The 23,779-nt window shown below is 31.9% G+C and overlaps 3 protein-coding genes across 7 annotated transcripts; 2 read left to right on the top strand and 1 right to left on the bottom strand.

Moving 5' to 3' along the window:
• The first annotated feature begins 816 nt into the window (after window positions 1-816).
• On the top strand, window positions 817-9,830 carry LOC143051667 (uncharacterized). Of its 4 annotated transcripts, none has more exons than XM_076224571.1 (11): window positions 2,920-3,027; window positions 3,557-3,643; window positions 4,097-4,208; window positions 4,550-4,756; window positions 5,365-5,529; window positions 6,082-6,291; window positions 6,836-6,904; window positions 7,235-7,440; window positions 8,328-8,485; window positions 8,981-9,087; window positions 9,713-9,830. In XM_076224571.1, the coding sequence occupies exons 2-9, from the start codon at window positions 3,557-3,559 to the stop codon at window positions 8,472-8,474; spliced, it is 1,203 nt and encodes a 400-aa protein (XP_076080686.1). In that variant the 5' UTR covers window positions 2,920-3,027; the 3' UTR covers window positions 8,475-8,485; window positions 8,981-9,087; window positions 9,713-9,830. The 4 variants fall into 4 exon arrangements, with proteins under 4 accessions (XP_076080684.1, XP_076080686.1, XP_076080685.1 ...); XM_076224570.1 differs by having other exon boundaries at window positions 5,362-5,529; XM_076224573.1 differs by lacking the exon at window positions 8,328-8,485 and having other exon boundaries at window positions 5,362-5,529.
• Window positions 9,831-12,287: 2,457 nt separating this feature from the next.
• LOC143051664 (uncharacterized) lies at window positions 12,288-22,017 on the top strand. 2 transcript variants are annotated; one of them, XM_076224567.1, is made up of 2 exons: window positions 12,288-12,347; window positions 19,858-22,017. In XM_076224567.1, exon 2 carries the CDS (start codon window positions 19,906-19,908, stop codon window positions 21,550-21,552), a length of 1,647 nt encoding a protein of 548 aa, XP_076080682.1. In that variant the 5' UTR covers window positions 12,288-12,347; window positions 19,858-19,905; the 3' UTR covers window positions 21,553-22,017. The 2 variants fall into 2 exon arrangements, with proteins under 2 accessions (XP_076080682.1, XP_076080681.1); XM_076224566.1 differs by lacking the exon at window positions 12,288-12,347 and adding an exon at window positions 13,692-13,779.
• LOC143051661 (uncharacterized) lies at window positions 14,877-16,250 on the bottom strand. Its single transcript, XM_076224560.1, has 2 exons — window positions 16,103-16,250; window positions 14,877-15,761 (listed from the first exon to the last, which is right to left on the bottom strand). The coding sequence occupies exons 1-2, from the start codon at window positions 16,143-16,145 to the stop codon at window positions 14,959-14,961; spliced, it is 846 nt and encodes a 281-aa protein (XP_076080675.1). The 5' UTR covers window positions 16,146-16,250; the 3' UTR covers window positions 14,877-14,958.
• Window positions 22,018-23,779: the final 1,762 nt, after the last annotated feature.

Genomic DNA, 23,779 nt, shown 5'->3' with positions numbered 1-23,779 from the left:
AAGATTTGTTGGACTTTTACGCATGTAAACAGACAAAAGTATGCCTTAACATTAAGAACCATTGGTTTTTAAATGCTCATCTACAGGGTGTATTTCGGTATACTGTTGTCTGTCGGTCAGTTGTCAGCATGTCAGACAATAACTCCAAAAAAGCTTTAACCACTTTGCATGAAACTTTGTCTATTGACCTGAACTCCCTTTTAATTATTTTACATTTGTGAGATATAGCTATATATGTATATATAAATCTTTCAATATATGTATATATAGCTACATTTACATCTAGGGTTTTATTCATTTAAGGGGGCTCGCGGGTCTAAATCTTTTTTTTAAATTTAATATAGGATTTCGCTTAATTTTTCTACATGTATAAATGAACTTAATCTATTAATAGAAAACGGAAATAAAAAATGGGGTAACCGTTCATTTACTCTCACAATCTGCCATTGAAAGAAGCATACATTTTTGTTAATGTCCTTTTATCTGTTGAACTAATAGGAGAAATAGAGGTAATATCGAAATAAAAAAAAGAACTAAATTACAGAAATCGCTTAAATTTTACAATTATTTAGTTTATGTACAGCCTATTTGAAAACAACAATAAAAAATATAGGTCACCGATGAGTTAAAAAAGATATTTCAATTTTAATGCCAAAAATGTCATTTTTGTACCTAAGGGAGATAATTTGGAGCTTTTTAATGATATCTACATTTTGAAAATCACATGGGGCCAACACAAATTGATTTTTTTTCAAATATTTTTGTACCATATGATAAAGTAACAACTATTAAAGGTAATCAATAAAATTTGTATTGATAAATAAATGTTTCATTTTTTTCTGAAAATTTTATACCCACAAGCCTGGAGATATCAAAAAAACATTTAAAAATGAACGGGGAAAAAAAACTAAAGTTAATGTTTGAGTACAGAAATATTTCATTTGTTTGATTTTTGTTTTGATATACTAACTTAAGCTAACATAAGTGCATGTTGTTCAAAACTTCTGTTTCCAGGATGGATTTACAAAAAGAGAGGCGTAAAAAATACAGGAGACGGTGGATGAGTATTTCACGTGCAGTGAATAAAGATTTACATGCAGCTTCAAATAATGCTAATTGCACAACAAGTTCTGATGATGACGAGGCCCAGGGCCGAGATTTTAGCCAAAACAAAAGTGTGGGAACCTGTGGACTGGGACAAGAATTTATAGAATCTTCAAGTTTTCCTAACATTAACATGAATCAAGATTTATCAGATGACTCTGATTCAAGTGTACCAATGAACCAAAATGAAGATATTATAAATGAAGAATGGAATTGGGATATGATTGATCAACACATTGAAATAACAGATTCAGAAGATGAAGGTGAAGGTGACAGTTCAACTATTTTAACTGATCTTTCAGAGTGGGCGACTGAAAATCTTATTAAACAAAATGCACTTGACAAGTTGCTCAAGATTTTAATTAAGAATGGACACAAAAATCTTCCTTCCACTGCCCGGACTTTGTTACAAACAAAAAGACATATTGACACACAAGTTGTATCAGATATGGAGTACTATAATTTTGGTTTGGAGAAAGGACTAAAAACTAATCTGGAAAAGTATCCATGCGAGTTAATTAGCCAGGTTAACAGGGTAGAAATAAGTTTAAATATTGATGGTTTGCCATTATTTAAAAGTTCAAAAAAAGCACTTTGGCCAGTCTTGTGTGGTATAAATTTGAAACCAATGAAAGTTTTTGCAGTTACATTAACATTGGGAACTTCCAAACCACAAAGCTTAGACTTTTTGAATGAAGTGATTAATGAATTAGATATACTTCTTCAAAGAGGAATAATGTTAAACGAAAAACATATCGACATAGGTTTAAAATGCATTGTTTGTGATGCTCCAGCAAAGGCAATGATTAAAGGAGTTAAACTTTACAGTGGTTATTGCGGTTGTGATAGATGTGGACAAAGAGGTGTATGGAAAGGCAGGATGACTTATCCAGAAATAGAAAACTTACCATATAGGACAGACTTATCTTTTCGTAACCAAACCCAACCAGAACATCACCGTACCAGATCCCCGTTTTGTGATCTTCCAATAGATATGATAAAATCATTTCCTATTGACTACATGCATCAGGCTTGTCTTGGTGTCATGAAAAGATTACTATTACTTTGGATGCGTGGTAAAAAGAAGGAGACCAAAATATCATTTGGTCATATTGAAGAAATCAGTACACGACTTGTCCAATTGTCTAAATTCATTCCAAAAAAATTTGCAAGGAAACCTAGAGGCTTGGATGAAATTGACTATTGGAAGGCCACAGAATACAGGCAGTTCTTACTTTACACTGGTAAGCTTGTGTTAAAAGGTGTACTAAAAAAAGAGCTATATGAACATTTCTTAAGTTTTTCAGTTGCCATGACTATACTCGTAAGTCCAGTTTTAGTTGAAAATTATGTTGAGTATGCAAAGGAATTATTGGTGTATTTCGTATCACAGGCTCAAATTTTATATGGAGAAGAGATACTAGTCTACAATGTTCACAGCATGGTGCATTTGGCTGATGATGCAAAGGAATATGGCTGTTTAGATAACTGTGCAGCATTTTCCTTTGAAAATCATATGCAACACTTAAAAAAAATGATACGATCTGGAAAAAATCCGCTATCCCAAATTATTAAAAGAATTAGTGAGCTAGAAAATTTACAATCGAAAAAAGTTGAAACAGTCATTCCCAACATTTGCAACAAGAAACCAAATAATGCTTTTGTTTTGAACAATCACACTTGCTGTGAAGTTGTTGGTGAAATAAATGGAGGTAAATCAATATTGTGTCGTGTGTATTCAAGGGGAGAAGCTATTTTTAATATGCCATGTGACTCAAGAATTATTGGAGGATACAGATTCGAGAAACGTTTCTCCCAGATGAAAATGCTTGATGTTGGACTGCTTAATCGTCAAGCAATTGAGATCAACAAAGATGTTGATTTGCATGTTACCTTTTTAGCAATTCTGCATGACTTTTAGAGGTAAGTTAAGACTAACTAAAATTATAACTTGAACCTGTTGAATGAGTTGAATCTGATGTAAATGTATTTGAAAAACTAACATTGTTGTACAAACCTTTCTGCATGTAATTTTAGGGAATATAACAATGAGTATACAAAAGAATGGGAGTTAAGGGAATAAGTCAAAGAGACAAAAACAATTGAAAACATTTTTCCTTAATAGACCTCGATCAACATCATGCAAGTACGTTTAATATTTCATTAGAGTTCTTAAGCGTATGAAAAACCAGTTGCATTGATGTTTCGAGTATCAACATGATCAATTTGTATGCCTCACATGTAAATTAAAAACAAGTAAAAGTACATTTTGTGCATGTGTGAACTTAAAAAAAATACATGTGCCATATCAGTACGTTTGTACATTGTAGCTCACATTTTCATATTTGTACATTCTATTCATTGTCAAGGATAATGAAAATGAACTTTAATTATTCAGGAGTATTTAATCCCAATTTGTGATTCACGTTAAAATTATTTTTCTTCATTTCAGATGTTAAAGCAGTATGTAGTTGTGGGTTTTCAGGATGATTCGGTGGCAGTGGCACACAAAAAATGGCTAGTAAAAACATTGGAAGGGGTAAGAACTGACAGAAACACATTATTTTAGCTATTTAAAGCACTGACTGCTACGCACACGAAATCAATTTGTTGTAAATTTGGGCAATTGTGAATCTACTTTGGGAAAGATACTCATGCACATTTACAAAACATTAAAACTAAAACCAAAAATAGTTGACTGAATTAGGTAGAAACCTATTTTTGATAACAGTAAACAATTAACACATATAGATTGAAAAAAAACCACATCATCATCACATGCATTAAATGACAAAATATCTAATTTATTGCTAAAGAAATTGTTGAAAAATGCCCAATAGAATTATTTATGAATGTCCAATATTTCAAGGGAACAATCGGCAAACACACATTTATATTTCACTCCGAAATTTTTCTATATACGTATACATATAACTTTTTAGAAGTATTAAATGTAAGATTTTATTATCATTGTCTATATATTTTTTTAAAGGAATCTGCATGTTGGTGGCCCTTTAATAACCAGAGTACCAGAGCAAGAAAAGGGGAAGTACCTGACAAGGAAAGGTGGATGATCTATTCTGTCCGTATATTTGCATCTGCAGGTAAAGAAATTTTGTCTTATTAAGAAGATAAAAACACGACAATGTTTAGACTACAAGAGCTGAACCCCCTTTACTTTGAGCTTACAAGCTAAATGAAATTGTTTAATACTGTAAATTATTGAAAGCTATTGTGATGTCAGAACTGTGCCACTTGTGCCGTATATTTTATATTGAACTTTAAAAATATAAATTTGATTGATTGTGTTGAAAATTAAATAACATATCATTAGCCAAACTAGAAAACTGATTGTGCTTTATATTTTATAACACAAGTAACTATACATTGTATACAAGTTTGTTTAATGTCTTTACAAATTAATATTTAAATTTTGAATTTGCAGATTCATTTGAAATGGCTGTAATAAAGTCAAAGTTGGCTTTAGACACATCCAATGTGGAGAGCGAGGATCAGGGGGAAACCCAGAGAGATAGCCCTGTCAATGTGCAGCCAGAACAGTCAAATAGCCCTGTCAGTGTCCAGCCAGTACCTGTACATACAAAATCTAGGACAATTAAAAGGCCTCAAAAATATGCCAGTATTCCAGATGGTAATACATGTATATATATATACATTTATTAAGTACTGTAATTTCAGAAATTATTGGGTGCATTTATGATTTGATTTTGTCATTTGAGACTAAAATACAATTTTAAGTTTTGTGATATTGAGAAAAATCCTGTTTGAAGCACAGAATTTAGACATGCGAGTTTCAATTATTGCTAATATTATTACCCTGTCACATTTTTGCAATAATTTCTGAATTTACAGTATTTGATAATAATTATTTGGTTGATGTTTTGTAGGCAATTTTAGTCTTCAGTTAACTTCATTTTACTGTGTAAAAGCCTTTTAAAAAATATGGCACCCAAGTTAAAAAAGCTGATGCAGTTGACCTCCTGAAGAAGATCTGTTGATATATATTGATTAATCTAGATTGCAAAAGAAAGACAGCTGTTTTTGAAACAATTTTTTTGCTCTAAAGATCACTTTTGAAAACTCATGTATAGATTCTTTTGATTGTTAGAAATTCTTTTATGACCAGTGGTCTAGTTTGGTAGATTAGATATAGTGCAGCCTGTTGATTGAAATAAAAATGTATATGAACTTTATTTTTCAAGTCATTTCTATAAAATTTGTATATATTTTTTTCAGCAGACTCGGATGAAGATGAACCACCATGTTCTTCCCAAAAAGTGTTAAAACTGCCAGTGCCGCCAATGCTATCACCATTGAACAGAAGTTCATTGGCAGCCCTATCACCAGAAATGGATAGACAGCTGACGCTATCACCATCAGTAGATATGTCACCCCTTGATAGAAGTAAGTTAGTAACAACATGATAGTGAGGCTTTCCTGTATTATTTAATTGCCATTAAAAACTCATTTGTGCATCTTGAATAGATATTAGTGGTAGATCCAAAAGGGGGGGTGATGGTCAGGGGTTGAAAGTTCAAACACCCCCATTTTTATGAACAATGCATTTGAAATAGGACATATAATAAGAACACCCCTTTATCTTGAGTTGGGACCCCTTTTTTTAAAGAAAAATAGCTCGATCTGTTTCATATATATTTGAACTGTTCTAGATCAAAGAATCATTATCCACAACATGCATTCATTGGAGAATGATTTGAAATAAAGATAAGATTAGTAGTTTGAAGACATATTTTATTTTTAATATAATCATCAGTGAAAGCCTAACTTGAATTGCTGTTCAAATGTGATAATATTGTTCCACCATTTAATCTTTAATTTAATTACATATTTGCAAGTTTCTGTCTTTTAGTATGCATACTGTCCTATTTTACTATATTTAGGAGTCTAAAATTGGTTATTTGTTTATTTATTTATTTGTTATTTTTTATAATATAGATTTCAGAACAGAATCATCATTTAGACCACTGAACAGAAGCTTGACAGGTGAAATGACCAGATCAAGTTTATCACAGTCACCATCAACAATGAGGTCTGGTAGTAGTAGGTCATCAACAGCCCCACCACCATTGCTGACACCATCACCAGGGATGGTAAGGTCATCAATGACACCATCACCAGTAGTAGATTGGTCACCACATAATACAAGTAAGTTAGTAACAACATGATAGTGAGGCTTCAGTGTACTGTGGACACATACTCTTTAAGTAATGACCTAGAAAATCAGAACCTATGCATCTAGCCAAGAATAAAAAATTGCAGTTGTTAAACAGACACATTTATTTTAAGCCCCACCTACAATAGTAGAGGGGCATTATGTTTTCTAATCTGTGGGCCTGTTCATCTGTCTGTCCCTCGGTTTCGCTTCATTTTAAAGTTTTTGGTCAAGTTAGTTTTTGATGAAGTTGAAGTCTAATCAACTTGAAACTTAATACACATGTTCTCTATGATATATTGCCAAATAAGATTTTTGACTCAAATTTGATAATGATAATGCTATTGGGGCATATGCATCTGTGTGCTTTAGACACATTGTTGTTAATCATGGAATAAGAAAGAAATAAACAAGAGTACACATGTTAGTTGCTTTAATATGTTAAAAAAATGCCATAAGAAGACTGAATAAAAGAATTTTCAAAAATATCAATCGGCTTTAACAATTTTCCTTATCTTAAAATTTTCTTTTATTTAGATAACCAATTCCTGGATAATCTGCCTGGATTACGGATGCCATTGACAAGAAGGGTTGACACTATTGAAGGTAGTTGGTCTCTATATAAAAATTTATGAAAAAACCATGCCTCTACAAATTTATATACAATATATTAATATCATTATCAATTTGTATTGTGTTATATTGATATATATATACTTCTATTATCAGTTCTTGGAAAATGTGTTTTCATATATATTATTGTAAATTTAGAAATTATTCTGTGCATTAATAATTGCCATTTAGAGGAAAGAACTGCTTCTTTCACTTTAAAAAGATCAATATTTTGAAAGAATACAAGACTGTCATATTTATTGCAAAAATTCCTGAAATAGCAGTATCTAATTTCTTATTCAAGGTACATTGTTTTCCTTTCAGCCACTCAGAGGATAATCCTTGAAAATTTGGCAGTGATCAGGGAAAATCAAAAAGAAATGAAGGAGATGTTGGGGCAAATCTTGTCATCAAAATCAGGCCCCAAAGATGTTATAATTGAGGATGTGATACAATCTCCAGCAAAATCTGAAGAGGAGTTGCTGGAGATTATTAGGGAACTAGAAAACCCTGAATTTAAAAAGAAATTGGTATGTAATACTAAGCTAAGTTAAAATTAATGTACACATCACTGTGGTAAAAAAATCACTTAAAATCCAAGGTCCGAACTGTACAGTGCAGCTATTGTTTACAAATTGTATTTTAAAGTCATAAGAAACCTCAAATTAAAAAAAAATATGCATTTTAATAATGGATAGTATTCATTATACAACTTATGTACATGTACTTTTTTCTGAGTAAAATTCTTTAATTTGTCCACATTTAGAAGAAGTTTACTTATTTTTAATTGCTTGCTTCCAGGAAGCAATTCGCTGACATATTTTCTGTATGCATAGTGACCCGAGCTTAACCCTCCTGGTAACAATTCGGTGACCACAATACGCATGGATCTGTCATTGAAATAAACAAATATCTGATTATACATGTTAAACACGTGCCCAATACCCATGCATTTAGTGATTTGTTTACTATAGGGTGACAATCGGTAAAACTCCGCTTCAAAACACGGCATTTAATGAGCAGCCATATTTGTTAAATCATAACAAACAGAGAGAAAAAAAATTGACGATTATATGATATATTTGAGAAAAAATGATAAAATTGTGCACAGAGGACTAAGTTCATGATGTATACATGCATTGGTTCAAGAATTGGACAAACATTATTTTTCACCTCTTACTCGTTTCATCTGACTTTAATTCTCATTATGAAAAGGCTTCTGGAAGTCCATTCAAAAAGGGAATGATATTCATCGATGAACATCCAGTTTAAATTTGCAAAATTTTTAGACAAATGTGGTGTAAGTTGCTAACTTTGTCAACAAATAAGATTAACATTTTATCAACTTGTTCCTTTGAGTGCTGCGATACAAATGTAAATATATTTTTTTTAATTTCCATTTTGATTTGATTTTTAGGTAAACCTACTTAGTACCTTAGGTGGTCATAAAGTTGGGGACACTGTCCGAAAAATGCTGAGAGTATTGGGGACGAATGGTCTTTGGTCCAATTATAGCTTGAAAGGGAAAAAAAAAGAAGAACTTCTCCGAGCTATCCCTTTGTAGAGTTGTCACAAGTAAGTAAGAAAATTTCCTTCAAAGATTTTGTAAAAAAGGAATGATGTTAGAATGCAAAAAATCTCTCTGTAATTTTTATCAATTTATCCCTTTTTGCACCCTTTGTAGTTTATTTGATCTGCTGACGTCACATTCAAAGTACAAATCTTTTGCAGATCTTTCAAAAAAGAAGAAAAAAGATTGCCTGCATCTTAATTGAAAATCATTAAAGAATCCACCACCAAATCTGGTGTAATATGATATTCATCCACTGGAGAGGATTACATTTTAGATATTTAAAACTCACAGCAAGCCTTGCATTTTAAATTGGAAAATTTAACTCTCTTGATTGGATAAATATTGTATCACACTTGATGCAGTTGTAGCTAGAGTCTATATTTATTCAAACTTTGATAAAAAAAAAATATGGTTATAAAATAAAGGCTTGCTTATCAGATAGATTTTAATTGTTGAATATAGAAGATGATTGATGGTTTTTATAATATTTTTTCCAGAATCTTGTATAAAAATACACAGATGCAGTGTGTCTGAGGTTGAGGAGTGCATAGCAGAAACCCTCAAGCATGCACCAGCTCAAAAAGATGGACCAAGATATAAAAAGGTAAATATCAGTTTATACAGTTTTATATAGTTTTACTCTTGAACTGTTCTTTTACTTTTAATTTGCATGAACCATATTTAGGGAAATTAATACACAATGCTCATTATCATAAAATGCATAGTTTGATGATTAGCCCATGAACGTACTCTTTTATTAATTTTGTTTATCAGATTACAATTTGTTGATTTTATAAATTGCTTTCATTGGCATATGATATATTATAAGGGTTGCTGTATTGTAGTAAATTTTAAATATATTTTAAAAAAATCTTTTAATATCTTAAATTGATGAATGACAAAATACAATTAGAATGGAGATGTACATTTTAAAAACAATTTTAAGATAAGAACAAAGGTTAAAATAGTTATAAATTAGTATGTACTCAGGGTTGAAATTATGTTAAAATTTCTAATATAAATTATCGAAATGTGTATAATTGGCAAAAGTACATTTGAGTCACAGCACAACATTATTATGAATATACAAGATTTATTTAACTACTAACTATAGAAAAAACGTTGATTATGTTTCTCACCGGTTGGTATTTTTTTTGAAAGAACTGCTGTAATTTATATAATGGAACCCATTTTTATTTTAATTTTTAAATGATTATTTATTTTTTCAGAGACCTGAAACCAACACCAACCAACCAGCTGATCAGAGGGCAGAAATCAATAATTTGGAATAACTGGTCAAATAAAAACTAAAATTTGGAATGAAAATAAAAAAAAATTCAGAAACATTTTACATGCATTTTTATTGGTTAATGTGGCCTTTATCAGAAAAAAAGCAGTAGTTAGTTTGATTGAAATTCAGGTTAAAGAGGGCCGAACTTTGAGCTAACTTATAGATCGAAAAATAAACTTGACAACACCATGCATGGCTAAAAAAGAAGTAGACAAATAGTAAAAAAATAGTACACAAGACAAAAAATAGAAAACTAAAGAATGAGCAACCCAAACTCTATCACTCTGGGGTGATCTCATTTGGCACCCTATCATGTTTCTAATGTTATTACAACTCGGTCAATATAATTCCTGTAGGTCACTTTTATGAAAAAGGAAAGGGATTATTGTTACGACATGAGGAACATGTCTGATATCTTTTGTAAACTAGACGGTAAGCTGTTGGCCTTTTCCCAACCACATTTCCTATCTCTTCATTTTGTAATGAATTCAGCTGATAGATTCAAAAGTAAATATTTAGGTGTATGTTGTATAAAAAAGATGTGATATGATTGCCAATGAGACAACTATCCACAAAAGACCAAAATGACACCAATATTAACAACTATAGGTCACCGTACTGCGTTCAACAATGAGCAAAGCTCAAACCGCATAGTCAGCTATAAAAGGCCCCCATAAGACAATGTACAACAATTCAAACTAGAAAACTAACAGCCTTATTTATGTTAAAAAATGAATGAAAAACAAATGTGTAACACATAAACAAACAACAACCACTGAATTACAGGCTTCTGGTAGTTTGTCATATTTTTTATTAAAAACTGTTTTCCTTCCTCAAAGTTAATCTAAATTCTAGAATTATAGTGAATTCGATATTCTAGAACACTGAAACACTAACCATATAAATTGCAGCATGTACCAAGATATCATGTTGCAGGTTGTACAGTTACAAGTACTAACATCAACAATACTTAATTCAAGATGGAGAGATGTCTTATTGGCCATCATACCAAATCGACTTTTTTGAATATCATATCATTTTATTTTTGAAATATTGACCCCATTTACATCTGGAATTGATAATACTATTGGTCCTAGCAATACAATGAGGACAAGGAACATTTAACGTTGTGATATCACGTTGTCCCAACGTCTTGTGATGGTAATAAATTACGTCACAAATTACGTTGTGCCAACGTTGTGTGGATGGTTGTCAGCACGTGCCTGGGAGTTCACAAAATTACGTTGTACCAACGTAATTTTACTACGTTGTCACAACGATAGTATTACGTTGTCCCGACGTAATGTCAACGTTGGATTGTTTACTGGGTTTGTCCTAAGGGGGGAGGATTGTAATAGATGTGCTTTGATAAGCCTGATTAATTCCCCTTAATTTGGACAGATTAATTATTTAGTATTTAAATGTTTATTTTAGGTTTGATTTGGTTTAAATATAGTAGGATAAAAGTAAAGAATGATAATTTAACTGTTTTAGTATTTAACTTTGATGTTTTTATAGTGTTTTAAGAATATTCATTTATTCAACTTTTCTTCAGTACCTTTTATGTTAAAGTTCTCTTGATTAATGACAAGTTTAGGATATCATTTGATATTCAGTCGGAGTCGGCCTTGCACAGGCCTCCAAATTCTCGCCGGAACAAATATTAGTACTAATCGAGTCTAGAGTTAGCCACCACATCGGTGCAGTTCGCCAGAGTTAGTCACCCCTTTTTGGTGCAATTTTACTACTTTAAAACACAACGCGAAGCAAATTTACTTTATTTTACTTAAAAGACTAACTCTGGGAACACTCTATTTTTCATTTTACATTTGAAATTACTTTATTTTTGAACTCCATTTAAGAAAGTTTTCTGACTCCTGTATATTTCCGACTATGTTTAAATTCATGCAATTATTATTGTACATTTGTGAATAAATTATAGTTTCATTTGATTCATTGTCTGTTATTCAGCCATAATCTGATATCAGGTATCCCGATGGTCGAATAGGGACAAAGTACTGGCCACTACACGTCCCGGGAGGTGTCGTCACCGACCCCCTCCGTTACAATAATCGATAAATTACTATTTTAAAACACGAACACTAATTAGCTGTCATATTTTCAAATCATAACACTAGACCGAAATAGTTTTCTTTTTACGATTATTCGATATGGATGGGTAAAAAAATTATAAAATCGTGCACAGAATACTAAGTTTATGATATATACATGCATTGGTTCAAAAATAGGATAAACATTATTTTTCATCCGTCACTCGTTTCAAATGACTTTAATGAACTTAGGCTTTTGGCGCTTCAGTATCTTGTTTTAGTTTATTTTGGTATACTGTAGTTTGTTTGTTTTTTTTGTTTTTTTCATTTTTGCAAAGACAACATTATTCGAAAGAAAAACAGAACTGCGTTTTTAAATTCCTTTACTATCTTATCAAAGGTTTCACGACAGATAATTTCAAACAGGCGCTCCATAGGTAAAATACTATTATTATCTCCCTTCTCGTTTTTTCTTTTGTTATCTTTTATATTCTACCATATGTACAAAAACATATCGAAAAAGTGAGTAAATAATTATATGTTTGTGTTTATTGTTTTGCACAAGTAATGGCATGTTTTCAAAGCATAATCAAATTAACTACAAACAGTGCCACCGAAACACATAAAATTTATTTTGTGAATTTTACCGTTCTTGCTAAATTGAAATATAAAACGTGTAAAATAAGTTTACATCACACTGTAGCGATTTCTACAAAATTTCACATTAAGTTTGATTGCTGTCAGTTGATAACAATGTATTTCAATAAGAATATAGTTGAAGAAATACATAATTAAATAATGAAATATATAGATTTATAGGTTTATAGCTGCATGACCTATTAAAACAAAATATATGGAACACATAGATAACATCTATAATTTGTTTTCAATTAAAAAATTATATCAAACGGAGAATGAAAAAGTGAGAAACATTAAAATAAGAATGATATAGATATAGACACAATGAAATAAAAGAATTTATATAAAAAAGGAATCAAGAATATTTTGTTTAAATTGTTTAAACAAAAATGACATATGTGTGTTTTCTTCGGAAATAAATGGTTCTGCGGATGTTTCAGATAATAACATTTGGTACTGAACTGGTTTCCGTTCTGTAACTTTAAATTTGTCTCAACTAAATGGCATTAAATAAATACACAATGCTTATTAGCACAAACTTAAATCAAGTTCAATTTTGTGCAGGGTCACTTTAACTGTTTTGAGTAAAGCCCCTTTATCACGTTATATGAATGCAGGGGCATAATAAGTGTCCAATGGACTTTGATGAAATCCCTTACTTTCAGAATTATACTGAATATAAAAAAGAAGATGTGGTATGATTGCCAATGAGACAACTGTCCACAAGAGACCAAAATGACACATACATCAACAATGAGCAAAGCCCATACCGCATAGTCAGCTATAAAAGGCTCCGATAAGAATAGCTTTCGGTTTGGTTTTTCAATCTGATTACTTAGACTTTTTAGTTTTCTAGGTTGTGTTGTGAAAATGTATGTAACAATTCAAGAATATGACAGTTGTTTTACGCTTGATCTATTGATTTGTAGCTGAAGTTGAACTTTCATTTACTTTTTGAATCCTTTTGGATTTTCTTTCTTATAAGTATTTTTTCATATACTTAATTTATGTATACTGTTGATATTATATATAAATGACTTGCAAATTAGCAGTCTCCACTATTACATTGTATGTACTTTAAACAGAAAAAAGGAAATGCAACAAAAATTTGCCACACCTATCATGCCTATTGAGAAAATAGCATGATTCGAAAAAGAGAGAACACGCGATATCAAATTCTGCAAACGTTTTATTGCTGGTTTACCGACAGATAATTTTAAACAGGCTCTCCATAAGTAAATTACTGTTATTATCTCCCTTTGCGTTTATATCTTTTGCTCTAAATTTACATCATCCGACCTTAATATTTGAATAAGTAAGTACACGATTTAAATATGTTCATGTGTATCATGTTACACAACTAATGGCAGGGTTTTAACATAATCAAAACTACAAACAATGCTTCCGAAACATAAATACATATTTGCTTTGAAAATTTTACTGTTTTAATAAATACCAACACTAGTTATCTTTTAAATTATAATTGTAATTGTTCTACAATTTTACAAAATCTAAGCCCGACCATAAGTCTAATGGTTTCAGATGATAAGAATTTTCAACTGCAATTTTAAATACAGCATTACGCATCAAAGTATCTATCTGATTAACGATGTGTGTGTGTGTTGATATATGGAGCGCATTTATAACACATATACTTTGTGTTCAATTAAATTAAGAATTGATAATTAAAACAAAAAAAATCTAAAAAGATGAGAAATGTTATAAAAAAAGGTGTAGCGACGATTAAGATTGCATTTATTTTCTATAAAAGAAGAATCAAGATGGTTACACAAATATTTAAAAAATAATAATAATAATAATAATAATAATAATAATAATAATAATAATAATAATAATAATAATAATAATTGATGATAATAATAATAATAATAATAATAATAATAATAATAATAATAATAATAATAATAATAATAATATTTAATAATAATAATAATAATAATAATAATAATAATAATAATAATAATAATTATTTTTATTATTATAAAATAAATAACAAAAACCCTAGTTTTTGTCCATCTGATGAGTTAAGCCTTTTAACTGATTTTTAGAGGTCGTTCTTATCTTGTACTGTTATACCACTGTCCCAGGTTAGGAGAAGGGTTGGGATCCCGCTAACATTGTTAACTCCGCCACATTATTAATGAATGTGCCTGTCCCAAGGCAGGACCCTGAAATTTAGTGGTTTTCGTTTGTTTATGTGTTACTATAGTATTAATAAATGGGTAATTTTATAATGGACTGGTTATATATCCAAGGTCTGTAATAACGGCCCAAGGATTGCTGTAATGGCCCGAGGCAACGCCGAGGATATATAACCAGTCCATTATTAAATTACCCATTTCTTAATACTTTTATTAACCAGTTCTGAGGCAATAAAAATGGAATTGTATATTTTCTTAATTATTTACTGATAACAAAATTTTTCAACAAGGAAAACAAATACAGATTGAATTAGGAACTTGTCTGATAATTATTAAGACTCTTGAGAGCTGGAAAAGTCATCCCGTTTCCTCTTCCCAGAAAATATGTTTAGATTTATGACTCCACCATTAATAACAGCGCCAGTTAGAATACTGAATGGATTACTGCAGTCTTTTCTATTGGCAATCATGTTACTTTTACTATTGTTAACAATGCTAGAAGCCTGAGATGGTTTTTCAAACATAGATAGCTCTGAATCATTTTCCTTGTCATAATGAATATCAAGAGTTTTTTCTTGAGAGGAAACAATGTGAATATCATATTCAGGACAGTCACTGGTATCCTTATCTGAATTCTCAGGTGCCGTTTCATTCTGATTGCTGGAACATGGAGGAATGACAACATTTGATATGATATTTGATGCCTGGTCTTGTTGTTTCATAGACGGAAAATTATAGTGTGTGAGTGTCGAGATTCCTTTCCATCCGCCTAGCTGGGCAACTTCAGTAGGTGGGCGCTCTGAATGTAACAAACTGGTTGCAAAAGTTTTACGGGTTGAATGATTGACTTTACGGCCATATAACTGTGCGGCCTCGGCCATAGTTTTCATCATAGTCCCCAATTTGTTCTTCCCAATACATTGATGTGAATACCATACATCTTCCTTAGGTTTGTCCAAAGGTCTTAAATAAAACTTGGATGATGGGTCATTTTGAAGATCTGCTGGTCTTTTGCTGATGTACAATTTTAACATTTTTATCGGACAGTTTGGGTTTTCTTTTTGTTCGAACATTTTAGGTGCTACTGCTCTATAGTCAGACGACTTGGCGCCAGTTCTCGTCTTAGTTGTTCTCTCTGAAAAATTATAAAAACAAACACATGCTTTCAATATCAAACATCATTAGGACACTGGAATGACACTTTATGCTAAATAGATAGCAGTTTATTATTGTTGTTGAACAAAACTTTAATGGTTTGTGTGTTAACGACACACAAACAAACAGACAGTTGCACGAAATAAGCGTAAACATGTGGGTAAAAGCTTATGTCAGATGAAAATTTGTATCAGGCGTAAGGAGAAACAGACATGAATAAAATTATATGCCCCAACAAGTTATTAAAATTACCTCTGATAAACTGCAATGTAAATGAAAATTTTGTGTACCATATGTGCACAACATGTGCTATGAACTAACCATTAAATTCCACATATTCTTTCCCATTGGAGTCTTGCTTCATAGTAAGGTCTCCAAGAAGGAGGGATGCATGCTCCTGACGACCTCTGAATCCGAAGAAAACACCATTGTTGAGCCAGACTGTGTTTAGTAGTGACGTGGGATTAGCTGAAAATAAAAATGATAAATTTAAAAATAGGGCACTATCCAGAGATTAAATGGTCTTACTCCGAAACCAGTAAACAGATTTTTCTGAAAATCAAACTTAGTTTTTTTAATCATGCTTAACAACAGTACAAAGTTTCATTGGAATCGGTCAATCTGTTCTCAAGTTATCATCAGGAAACCGTTGGGGGACAGACGGATGGACAGACGGACACTCAAATGAAATCACATTATACCTTGCCACTTTGTGTGACAGGATATAAAAACAAAACAATTTTTTTAATTAGCTTCATTCCATTTAATTTTTTAACCTAATTTATCTTGACATTCATTTGTCATGTTTGTAGGAAAATCAAAAACTATATTCATGCTATTTGTACAAATGCAGTACAATGTCTCCTGTATGACACTAAATCTGTTATATCCCAAAACTTTCATCAAAATTGATATAGCACCATGTTTTTTGTCGAGCCTTCGACTTTAGTCGAAAAAGCGAGACTAAGCGATCCTACATTCCGTCGTCGTCGGCGTCGTCGGCGGCGTCAACAAATATTCACTCTGTGGTTAAAGTTTTTGAAATTTTAATAACTTTCTTAAACTATACTGGATTTCTACCAAACTTTGACAGAAGCTTGTTTATGATCATAAGATAGTATCCAGAAGTAAATTTTGTAAAAATAAAATTCCATTTTTTCCGTATTTTACTATAAATGGACTTAGTTTTTTCTGCGGGGAAACATTACATTCACTCTGTGGTTAAAGTTTTTAGAATTTTAATAACTTTCTTAAACTCTCCTGGGTTTGTACCAAACTTGGACAGAAGCTTGTTTATGATCATAAGATAGTATCCAGAAGTAAATTTTGTAAATAAATAAATCCATTTTTTCCATATTTTACTTTTAAATGGACTTAGATTTTCTGCGGGGAACCATTACATTCACTCTGTGTTTAAAGTTTTTAAAATTTTAATAACTTTCTTAAACTATCCTGGATTTGTACCAAACTTGGACAGAAGCTTATTTATGATCATAAGATTGTATCCAGAAGTAAAGTTTGTAAAAAGATTACTCCGTTTTTTCTGTAATTTACTTTTAAATGGACTTAGATTTTCTTACAATCATAAAATAGTAACAAGAGGAATATTTTATTGATTTTTTTCCTCATTGTTGTTGAGTCTGCGATTTACAGCAAAAATAGGCGAGACACTGGGTTCCGCGGAACCCTTACAAATTTTTTAAATATTGAAATCCAATATTCAGTATCTATTGTGATGTACAAAAATGTACATTTGTAAAAATAAATTAATGGTACCTGAACCAAGCAGCTGTTTGTCATAAAGATTTTGGATTTCCTGTGTGTCTATAGGTTCAGCTCTATTTCTTTTATTCCCTTTTCCCTCTTGTTTCAATTGCTTTCTTTTGGCCTCGAGCACCTTTCTTGAATGGCTGAAATCGTCATTTCTTTTCAAATCCACTACAACTTTATTGTTTTTCAGGTGTCTCTCAATACTATTCTGGAATCCTGTAAGCGTGTCTGGTTCATACTCCTGTCCCTCTTTGTTCCTTACACCTTTAAATGGAAACATAAAAAAAGTGAACATTAACCCCATTCAGCCTGTATCCTCACTCTGTATGTACAAAATTTACATGAAATACAAAAAATATACATGTATCATACAAAAATCAATTGATATCAACAAGAAAACACAGATGTCTCACACGGTAAATTGTGCTATGAAATTGTTAACTTGTATTGAATTTTCATTTTAATTTTCTTATTTTGAATGAGTGTACAAAATTCAATGAAGATCTGACTAGCTGTTTGCATGGATTCAGCCTACATACAAGCGTAACTTCAGCTGAAATTCAAAAGTTAGTATAGGACGGACAGACTGATATTACAAAATATAAACAAGATGTCCTGAATGATATTGGACAGACTCAAAAATTCAGTATACATGTTCCTATCCGTAAGCCGTCACGAAGCTGGCTAAAGCATGTACAAATCTATTTTATCAAAATTCATTACCATAATAACATATTTTTAGGAGTCTTTAAGTTGAAGTAAAAAACTTTTAAACTAACCTAAGTAAAACCGGGCTAAAATAGCATCTAGTTCCTTAAACGGAATCATCTGCAGCTCTCTAAACTCTCCTACTTGCTGTGCCCAGGTGTAGAAAGTTTTAACATCTGATCTTGTTTTGTAGTCCGTGTTTTTATTTACATTTTTCCTGAGAAATTCGTCTGTGTCCTCATTGGAAACTGATCTAAATCTACTGCTTCCTGTGTCACGCTGCTCGTGTGTTTCCGTCGGATCACCTTCGTCATTGTTGTTGTTGTCATTGTTCAAGCGGTTTACCTCGATTTCATGTAGCTCGACATTGTCATGGGATTGTTCCCCTTGCAGGACGGAGGTAAGAGCGTCGAACGTCTCCTTCTCTGCAAGCATTTTGTACCTCATTATGTCATGAGACAAAACATCAAGCATGTCTTCGCCATTCTTGGCGTATCTGTCCGATATTTTTGCAGGAACAAGGCCTGCCATACTGTACTGTCGTCTGCGTCTATAGAGTTCCGGTTCTAAATATAGCACGCAAAATGTTGCTAAAAGAAGTTACGCAGTCCTGGACTTGTAGGTAATTCCACAGAAAAGTTGCACAGATCTTTTCAGAACATAAAATTGAAATCGAAGCGGACACTGATGTCAGCCATTTTTTTTTGGTTTTTCAACATTATTGCACGTGCTCATAAAGGACTGGCAACAAATCAATAATGGACCGGGTAAAAGTCATAATGGACCGGGGTGACTATTTGGGTAAAATAATGTATTGACACCTATTATAATGATAGGACAGTTAAGCTTATAATTATACTAACTGGTTAATAAATATTTGTTCTTCGTTCATTTTTTTATATAAATAAGGCCTTATTTATATAAAAAAATGAACGAAGAACAAATATGTAACACATAAACAAACGAAAACCACTAAATTACAGGGAACGAAGAACAAATATGTAACACATAAACAAACGAAAACCACTAAATTACAGGGTCTTGCCTTGGGACAGGCACATTCATTAATAATGTGGCGGAGTTTTCCCGTTTCAATTGTTTGAGATCGTCATTTCTGGGCCTTTTATAGCTGACTATGCGGGTTCGGCTTTGCTTATTGTTGAAGGCGGTACGGTTACCTGTAGTTGTTTATTTCTGTCATTTTGGTCTTTTGTGGACAGTTGTCCCATTAGCAATTATACCACATCTTCTTTTTCATAGGTCTTATCTGTTTGTTTCATTAAAGAATGCACCAACAACTTATTCGCTACACTTGTTCTATCTAGATGAAGGTGACGATTTGTAACTGCTTCAATAATGCACATATTTTTTTTATTTTTTTTTATGAGATAGGGCTCGAAGATTGAGAAAGAAAAAAATAATGATCATTGATAGACACAAAAAAAACACAATTTTATAAAAAATGGATAATCCATTATTGGTATTTATCCATCTTTTCTAAAAACTTATTGACGTTTGCTAAATAACTTAAAGTATATTTACAGCTATTAAAAATGAAATTATTAATTTATGTTTATTTTCTTTTATTAAAACTCTAGGCCACACAACAAAAAATATAACGGGCAAGAAGGGACAAAACAAAGAAAATGACTGATTACAAAAATACAGTGGGTTTAATGAATGTGTCCCCTGACCATAATCAAGATCACTGTATAAAGAAAGACCCGAGATGCAATAATGGAAGCAAAAATTGTACTTGCCAACTGTGTGGTAAAGGATTAAAAAGGGAAAAAAAGATTGAGAATAAGTGTCAATTGTGTGGTAAAGAAGGGAAAAAACTTGAAAAATCCGAGAATAATTGTAAAGGATGTGTTAAAGGATGGAACCGGGAAGAAAAGTCCGAAGAACATAAAAAAATCCACTCGTGCGAAAAAACGTTAAAATGCGATATGTGTAACAACGACTTAAATCAAACACCTATCTCACAGTCGCACACGCCAAAACTAACTCAGTCCGATGTTAAACGAACTCAGTCCGATGATACACCTTTTAACTGTTATGTATGTGGTAAAGATTTCAATCAACAATATCACCTACGGATGCATATCAGAATACACACTGGTGATAAACATTTCAACTGTTATGTATGTGGTAAAGATTTCAATCAACAATGTCATCTACGTTTGCATATGAGAATACACACTGGTGATAAACATTTCAACTGTGATATATGTAGTAAAGGTTTTAGTCAAAAACAATACTTAAAAGCACACATGTGTATACACAATGATAATAAACCTTTTAACTGTGACGTCTGTGGTAAAGAGTTTAGAAAATCTGGCCACTTAAAAACACACATGTGTATACACAATGATAAACCTTATAACTGTGACGTCTGTGGTGAAGACTTTAGACGACTTAGACAATTTAAGAAACACAAGAGAACGCATACTGGTGATAAATTATATAACTGTGATGTATGTGGGAAAGGATTCAGTAATCGATATAATTTTATGACGCATATCAGAATTCATACTGGTGATAAACCTTTTATCTGTGATGTTTGTAGAAAATGTTTTAGTTCTAAGCAGTACTTAAACTCGCACATGCGTATACATACTGGAGATAAACGTTTTAACTGTGACATATGCGATAGAAGGTTTGGTCAAAATAGTGACTTAAAGAAACATATGAGAACTCATACTGGTGTCAAACCATATGTGTGTGATGTGTGTTGTAAAGAATTTACTCGACGTGATATCTTAAATGTACATATGAGAACACATGAGTTTACAAAACCTAAAAAATGTAATGTATGTGATGAAGTTTTTCCTCAAAAGGAGGATTTACTAATACACATGGGATCGCATACTGCCAAAAAACCATATACATGCAAAGTATGTAGCAAATGCTTTAGTAGTAAACACCAGTTAAAAGTACATACGAGAATACACACCGGTGATAAACCTTATAAGTGTGATGTGTGTAGTAAACGGTTTGGACAACTACCGTCTCTACGGACGCATATGAAAATACACACTGGAGATAAACACTACTACTGTGATACATGTGGTAGAAGATTTCGTCTCAGTAGTGACTTAAAAAAACATACGAGAACACATACTGGTGAAAAACCGTATCTATGCTATGTATGTGGTAAAGGATTTAGTCGGACTGATACCTTACATGACCATATGAGAACGCACACAGGTGAAAAACCGTATAGCTGCGATGTATGTGATGAGAAATTTGGTCATAGGTCAGAATTACGGATGCATATGAGAACGCACTGACAAATCTTAAACATGTATTATCTGACTATTGCATTGTGAAAAGTTTAATTAGAAACCTTAAATAGATAAATGAGATCCTTACTCAAGACATAGCAAACAAGGCAGCTGACTATATATGAAATATATTGATTATTAAATGAGGGGGGCAATACCTTTTTATGTTATCCTGTTTTTGCCTTTTTGCAAGGTGTTGTTAACTGTTATTTGAGATCATTTAAAGCTGTTAACAGTTTTCAACCCACTTTGTTAACTGTTATCAGCATTTTTGCATTTTTTGTTAATTGTTTTTGCCAAAATCGAGGTGTTGTTAACATGTTAACGGACCCCTATTTCCCCCTCTTTAATCTGGCATACTGCAAACATTTACATTTTTGGCTTCGTCGTGCATTGTTCTAGACAAAGTCATTAAGGAGTTCGATTGCTGTAGTTTTGAATTTGTTTGCAAAACATGACAAAGTTGAAAAAGACATTTATCTGCAAATATCAAAAATGGGATTTATAAAAAGTTGATAGCTATTTTACAGCACTGAAACCTTCATGAGTTTCCTTATTGAACCAGGGCCGTAACTACATTGAGGCAAATGAGACAAATGCCTCATGTAAAAAATTTAAAAAAAAAGGTTGTTTTCATATCAAATTCACGGAAAGTGTATTGCAAGAAGCAAGACGTTCTCTTCACTCTCTGGTGTATCCCCTGGATGTTTTTCGTTATTCGTGTTTCTAGTTTCATTTTAGTTTTCAGAGTTGATATCAAAGAATACAAAACAGTTTGTTTTATTGTAAATAAAACTAGATAGCTGACATGGTTTGAATTAAAGTAAGGTCACATATTTCCCGGTATCAAATAATTTGAAGAAAAAAACAAGGTATTGCCATATATGACCTTTTATGATTGAAAGGTTAAATTTGCATCAAGTCGTGTTGAGAACCTTTAACAGATAATAAAGGAGTATGGGGACATAATCGCACACAAAGTCAATGCATAGAAAAAATACAAATGATCAATGGTCAAAGTTTGTGTTCTGCTCTTCATCTTGATAGTTGCCGGATGGTCTTCAACAATACTTTTAAAGAATCATTAATACCGTAAAAGATCGTAAAATAAGGTGAAGATGGTCCCTAGTGTGGACTTAAGCAGTACTAGTACTTAAAGTATAATACTGCAATGTCACTATATTTAAATCTAGTCATAAAAAAATCTCCAAAGTCTAATAACAATACAGTACAAGAACAAACAGACAGATACGGTATTAATAATTATGAGAATTACGATTTTTGCTTTATCCTACATATCGGTCTTTTAATGTTGTCTCTAATACCTAAAAGTCTTAAATTACAATGAATCTTTGTTTTTGCTTTGGGACCTGATTGTCGAAAAAAATATCTAAAAATTAATTAAGCCGTTTCAATGCAAGAAAGAGTCTGGGAAACGCTCAGAATGCACGATTTTGCGTTATTTTTCTCAGAGCCTCTGGGGGCCTTAAGCGGCCCACAGACCCCTCGCCCAAAATATTTCGCCTCGCTCCGTTAGGCGAATATATTTTGCCTCACTATTAAAAGAGGCTAGTTACGGCCCTGTGAACACTGTTGAATGCAATCTATTTACTGAAATGAAAGATTATTCCTACCAATTGTTTCAAAAATATTGGCAAAACATATCTTGTCTTTAATGATAAATAATATAAATAATGTTAAATCGCTAAAAGAATTAAAAAAAATACAAGACTTTTATTTGCAAAACAGGGGTCATGTTTAACAAAATTTTAAGATTATTTTTCTTTTATTAGAAATATACAAATAAATAAAGGCAACAGTAGTATACCGCTGTTCAAACTCATAAATCCATGGACAAAAAACAAAATCGGGGTAACAAACTAAAACTGAACTATATTTGACAGTTTTAGGTTTTTGCATTTTCATGTCATATTATTTCAGAGCAAACATTTAAGCATTCCCGTGCTTGCATTTCTTATTATGATTTTCTTGATAGAGGGTTGCTGCTCACAAAGAAGCTATTAAACCAAGCGATCAAAATTGTGAAGTTAAAATCATCCCTTCGTAAATTTTACGGACGCCATCAGGTGTCAGACCACCAATTAAAAATCCCTATCTGTTCAACCAAATTTTGCAATTTTCACAGCTTTCTAAATATTTTACCTTAAGTTTAACTTCAAGGAAACCAGGTATATCCTTAATTGTACATGTATCACCTTCCTACATGCCAATT

Source organism: Mytilus galloprovincialis, chromosome 11 (genome assembly GCF_965363235.1).
Source record: "Mytilus galloprovincialis chromosome 11, xbMytGall1.hap1.1, whole genome shotgun sequence".
NCBI lineage: Eukaryota > Metazoa > Mollusca > Bivalvia > Mytilida > Mytilidae > Mytilus > Mytilus galloprovincialis.
This window is presented reverse-complemented; position numbering and strand designations above follow the sequence as displayed.

Excerpts from the sequence above, each read along its gene's own strand:
- LOC143051661 (XM_076224560.1), bottom strand. The coding sequence starts at position 16,145 with ATGAAGCAAGACTCCAATGGGAAAGAATATGTGGAATTTAATG. Across the intron at positions 15,762-16,102 it reads AGAATATGTGGAATTTAATG|AGAGAACAACTAAGACGAGA; the intron begins GTTAGTTCATAG and ends ATAATTTTTCAG.
- LOC143051667 (XM_076224569.1), top strand. The coding sequence starts at position 989 with ATGTTGTTCAAAACTTCTGTTTCCAGGATGGATTTACAAAAAGAGAGG.
- LOC143051664 (XM_076224567.1), top strand. The coding sequence starts at position 19,906 with ATGACTGATTACAAAAATACAGTGGGTTTAATGAATGTGTCCCCTGAC.